Source organism: Macaca fascicularis, chromosome 1 (assembly GCF_037993035.2).
Source record: "Macaca fascicularis isolate 582-1 chromosome 1, T2T-MFA8v1.1".
NCBI lineage: Eukaryota > Metazoa > Chordata > Mammalia > Primates > Cercopithecidae > Macaca > Macaca fascicularis.
This window is the reverse complement of record NC_088375.1, coordinates 108,544,668-108,550,095: the sequence shown is the minus strand read 5'-3', so window position 1 is coordinate 108,550,095 and position 5,428 is coordinate 108,544,668. Positions and strand designations below refer to the sequence as shown.

At 45.3% G+C, this 5,428-nt stretch overlaps 1 protein-coding gene across 1 annotated transcript; it reads right to left on the bottom strand.

The window, feature by feature from the left end:
• Positions 1-1,002: 1,002 nt before the first annotated feature.
• On the bottom strand, positions 1,003-2,336 carry LCE3A (late cornified envelope 3A). The gene is made up of 2 exons (XM_005541824.4): positions 2,110-2,336; positions 1,003-1,481 (listed from the first exon to the last, which is right to left on the bottom strand). The coding sequence occupies exon 2, from the start codon at positions 1,458-1,460 to the stop codon at positions 1,191-1,193; it is 270 nt and encodes an 89-aa protein (XP_005541881.1). The 5' UTR covers positions 1,461-1,481; positions 2,110-2,336; the 3' UTR covers positions 1,003-1,190.
• Between the last annotated feature and the right edge of the window lie 3,092 nt (positions 2,337-5,428).

Genomic DNA, 5,428 nt, shown 5'->3' with positions numbered 1-5,428 from the left:
GTTTCCCTTCTATCAGAAAACATCTCGGCACCTACTGAATAATTGTTGAATTTCCTACTGAAGGGTTAGATTTTGAAGAGCTGTTACTTGGAGTAGAACCCACCACCATCATCACTCTCCATGTCCCATCTCCTTTTTTCTGATTCTAAATCAAAGTAGGAAGAGAGAACACCTTCATCAGCAAACACCCTGAGCCAATTCATTCCTGCCCAAGGCCCTGTTTCCCTGCTGCCCTTAGGTTAGCAAAACTGTGAGCTTAGGGTCATTGGGTCAGGGTTTGAGAAAGATGGTGAGGGACAAAGGGAGATAGATAGATAGACAGATAGAAAGAAAGAAAACAATGATTTACTTTTTCATTTCTTCCAGGGATCACTGAGCTGAGATGTCCTGAAAGGAAAAACTAACAGCTCTGTCAGCCCCCTCCCAAGTGCCTAATCCTCAAGTATCCTTTTGGTTGTTTGCTGCCAGTCTATTTCTGTGGTGGTTCCAGCTCTGCAGGAAGCTGCTACCAGAGTCACCATGGGCCTACAGATCCCACTGACATGCCCACCAGAGCATTCTGGAGGCTCCAGTTGCTGCCACAGCTCTGGGGGCTGCTGTGGTCCTGGGTCATGAAGACTACACAGTATCGGAGTTGGAGGAACCAGAGGACCAAGGACCTGCTCCCGTCTGGAGCCTCTCCTCTTCTCTGCCATGCCTAGGGCTGAGCTACCAAAGTGTTTTCTGAAGTAAGCTAATTCCCTTTGCTTTCCAGAGCTCTGTGTTTATTCCCAACTCATGCTTCTGTCCTTGACCTTGTGACAGACTGCTCACCTCATTCACATACTAACATACAACCCCACTAAAAGGGTTTTGTGAGTTGAGGGGTGTATGATCCACTTGTGTCTGTTCCTAAGATAGGCCTATGTACCCAATGTGGGGCAGCCTCCCATAGGGCAGAGAGGAACGCACTGGACAGAGGGTGCAACAAGAAAGCATAGCTTTATTCTTCACAACACAGGGATATTAAAGAAGGAGGGGAAACACTGAGACCAGCAGGATAAACCCCCTGGGGGAGTACTTGAAACTTATGAAGGAACATCTCAGTAGGAAAGAGGGGACAGGAGCAAAGAAGCACCAGGCTAGGGCTGGTTCCAGTCATTTTGGCACTTTCTTTTCTCAGATATTTTCACTTAATCTCGTGGCTCAGGTCAGCAGCAGCCCCCAGAACTGTGACCACAGCTGGAGCCCCCGCCTTGCTGACCACTTCCCCTGTCACAGGAGTTGGAGCTCTGGCGCCGGCAACGGTGGGACCTGTGGCATCTGTGGTGACTCAGGCAGCAGCCACCCTCGGAGCTGGGGCCACAGCCCCCAGAGCTTGGGGCACAGCCAGAGGAAGCTGGAGGCAGACACTGTGCTGGGCTCTTTACAGGGCACTTGGGCGGAGGCTGGTACTGCTGCTGGTTCTGCTGGCAGAACATCTGGGCAGGAGGTCGGGGAGCCTGGGCAAAATAAAAGCAAAGCAAAATACGTGTCAATGCAGGTTTCAGGCCAGGGCCTCTTCATGCTTTGCTTTAATTGTGGATCCCTTTCCCTAAACTCAGTCTGCCCTCCAGCCAAGACCTGGGGAAGGGGAATGCAAAGGGATCTGAAGTTAAACCGGCCTGATACTGCTCCTTCCTCCGGCCCTCTCCCCTGCCTGGGAGGCAGCTGACACTCCTGGGTGGGCCTCTGGGGCTCCTGCGCACGCCTCGCGGGGCCTGTCACACCTCCGGGTCCGACGCGAACAGCGCCTCCTGCAGGCGTCCCGTGAACACAACGCCCATGACCCTCCAGGGTGGCGTCTCTCTGGACGCCTGTGAGCGGAGGGTGTGAGGAGGCAATGCATCTCTGGGCACATGAGGAAAGGAGGGTCCAGAGGTCGCAGCATCGCGGAGCCCCTGAAGTGGCTCGCAGACTCGTCTGTCTTCCTCACAACGCCGCCCATTTCCCATCCCAGTCACAGCTGGCCGCCCACCACAGCCTCTCTGCCGCCTCCACCCTGTCTGCCTCCTCCCCTCTCCTTGCTGAAGCACAGGCGTGTTTGTGCAGCCCTTTCAGCCCAGTTCCTCTCGCCAGCTGGACGCTCACCTAGTTTGGTGGAGGCAGGCGAAGGTTCTTCCTGAGGTGATTGTGGACTGACGAACCTAGGGCCTCAGCCCTTTTATCCTGGGTGTTACGATGCACAGCTCAACCATGTGTCCTCCTTCGCTCCCCAAAGGGAGGGGAAGCACCACACGCTCCCAAGGACCAGGCTTTCAGCATATACTTAAGGCGCATATTTTGAGGAATGACAAAAGGGAAGCAGGAAATTCCGATGACGGTCCAATTATCCACCGTTCAGGCCCCCTGGCTGCTGTTCCACTTTTTTTTTCTTCATTCAGCTCACATGCTCCGAAGCCAGGGTACGTCCTTTGTGGGCCCTGGTAATATAGGGACAGACAGAACACATTTCTCCCCTTGACTAGCTCACAGCTTCTCAGAAGGCCAGATAGACGACTGAGCAATTAAATCAGATCCTATGTGCTAAGCGACGCAGCACAAGTGTGCGCAAACACGGCAGGCCTGGGGTCACTGCCTTTGGGTGTCAGTCCCCATTGCTTTGTGGATTCCTTTGCATGGGTGATGGAATCAGCCGCTGTCCTGAGGTGTTGGTTGCACTGAGCTCACTGGACTTGGATTGAGTAAGGGATGGAAGAATGGAGCTGGGGCCATGGCTTGAGAGGTAGTGCCTTCAGGGAATATAATGGCATCTTATAGGTGGCATAGGGCACTGTGAGGGGAGAGGAGTAGAGTGGAGGGAGGAGCTGATGGTATAAAAATGTGACCTCCATCTGTGGGGTCAACAGAAATCTCACTTAATGGGAAAAAAAGGGTATCCGTTTTTGGCTGTCTGTGTTTAATCCTATACATTATGTTAGTAATTCATTAAAATTTCATTGAATTTGTTGATAATGATGAGGTTGATGGGGTTGTATGCATTTCACTTGATGAAAATCTGTGATAATGCTTGAAGTTTGTATATGATGAATTCATATAAATGGAATATTATTTCCCATTTGGTTTTACTTATATCTGTGATAAATTTATCAATTAATTCATCTCTAATAATACAATACAATATGCTATAGCCTCTAAATAAAAACCACTATCATGAATTTTAAAATAATCTTTATTATACTTTATATTCTTCCAAGGAAAATCATCACAATTCAGACCATATTGAGTTTCTAATAATAATGAAATTAAATTATATTGTAATTTTAAGCAAAATGTTATTTTGATCAGAGAATATGAAAGCTTGAAGATACTTGTTTTTGGCACAAAATACACTGCTAGGGGATATTAGTTCCTTCTTCCCCTTTGCCTGTCACTCCACTTTGAACAATTGCAATATCATGCATTCTTTTTTTTTTTTTTTTTTTTGAGACAGAGTCTCGCTCTGTTGCCCAGGCTGGAGTGCAGTGGTGCAATCTCGGCTCACTGCAAGCTCTGCCTCCCAGGTTCACACCATTCTCCTGCCTCAGCCTCCCGAATAGCTGGGACTACAGGCGCCCACCACTACGCCCAGCTAATTTTTTGTATTTTTTTTAGTAGAGATGGAGTTTCACCGTGTTAGCCAGGATGGTCTTGATCTCCAGACCTTGACCCACCTGCCTCAGCCTCCCAAAGTGCTGAGATTACAGGTGTGAGCCACTGCACCCGGCCAATACCATACATTCTTTTAAGAGTTCTATGAGGTCAGGAGTTCAAGACCAGATGGTCCAACATGGCAAAACCCCATCTCTACTAAAAATACAAAAATTAGCTGGGTGTGGTGGCGGGCGTCTGTAATCCCAGCTACTTGGGAGGCTGAGGCAGGAGAATCACTTGAACAAGGAAGACAGAGGTTGCAATGAGCTGAGATCGTGCAACTGCACTCCAGCTTGGATGACAGAGAGAGACTCTGTCTCAAAAATTAAATAAATAAATAAATAAATAAAGAGTTCTGTAGAATTATGAATGGAAGAGTGGGAATTCCGGGTGGAAAGCTGGTGAAAAGCTAGGACAGTTGTATCAGGAGCACAAACTACCAATGACATTCTTCACGAACTAGAAAAACTCTTTTAAAATTTAAATGGAACCAAAAAGGAGCCCAAATAGCCAAGGTAATCCTAAGCAAAAAGAACAAAGCTGGAGGTATCACGTTACCCAATTTCAAACTACACTACAGAGCTACAGTAATCAAAACAGCATATTACCGGTACAAAAACAGACACATAGACAAATGGAACAGAGTAGAGAGCCCAGGAATAAGGCTGCACACCTATAGCTATCTGATCTTCAACAAAATTGACAGAAATAAGCAATGGGGAAAGAACTATCTATTCAATAAATTGTGCTGAGATAATTGTCTAATCACACAGAGAAGACAGAAACTGGACCCTTTCCTTGCACCATATACAAAATTCAACTCAAGATGGATAAAAGACTTAAGTGTAAAATCTAAAACTATAAAAACCTTGGAAGACAACCTAGGCAATACCATTCTGGATGTAGGAATGGGCAAAGATTTCATGATGAAGATGCCAAAAACAATCACAACAAAAGCAAAAATTGACAAGTAGGATCTAATTAAATTTAAGAGTTTCTGAACAATAAAAGAAACTGTAACAGAGTAAACAGACAACCTACAAAATGGGAGAAAATTTTTGCAAATTATGCATCTGACAAAGATCTAATATCCAGCATTTATAACAAACTTAAACAAATTTACAAGAAAAAAAAACATTAAAAAGTGGACAAAGTACACGAACAGACACTTTTCAAAAAATTATATACATGCAGCCAACAATCATATGAAAAAAAGTTCAGTATCATTGACCATTACAGAAATACAAATCAAAACCATAATGAGATGTCATCTCACACCAGTTGAAATGGCTACTATTAAAAAGCCAAAAAATAACAGGTGCTGGCAAGGTTGCAGAGAAAAAAAATGCTTATATTCTGTTGATGGGAGTGTGAGTTAGTTTAACCATTGTGGATAACAGTGTGGTAATTCCTAAAAGAGCTCAAAACAGAACTACCATTCAATGTAGCAATCCCATTACTGGGTATATACCCAAAGGAATATAAATTGTTCTACCATAAAGACACACGCACACGTATATTCACTGCAGCACTATTCACAATAGCAAAGACATGGATTCAACCTAAATGCCCATCAATGACAGATTGGATAAAGAAAATGTGCTCCATATATACCATGGAATACAATGCAGCTATAAGAAATAATGAGATTATGTCTTTTGCAGGAACATAAACGAAGCTGGAAACCATTATCCTTAGCAAACTAATGCAGGAACAGAAAACTGAATTTCACACATTCTCACTTATAAGTGTGAGCTAAGTGATGAGAACACAAGGA

Excerpts from the sequence above, each read along its gene's own strand:
- LCE3A (XM_005541824.4), bottom strand. The coding sequence starts at position 1,460 with ATGTTCTGCCAGCAGAACCAGCAGCAGTACCAGCCTCCGCCCAAGTGC.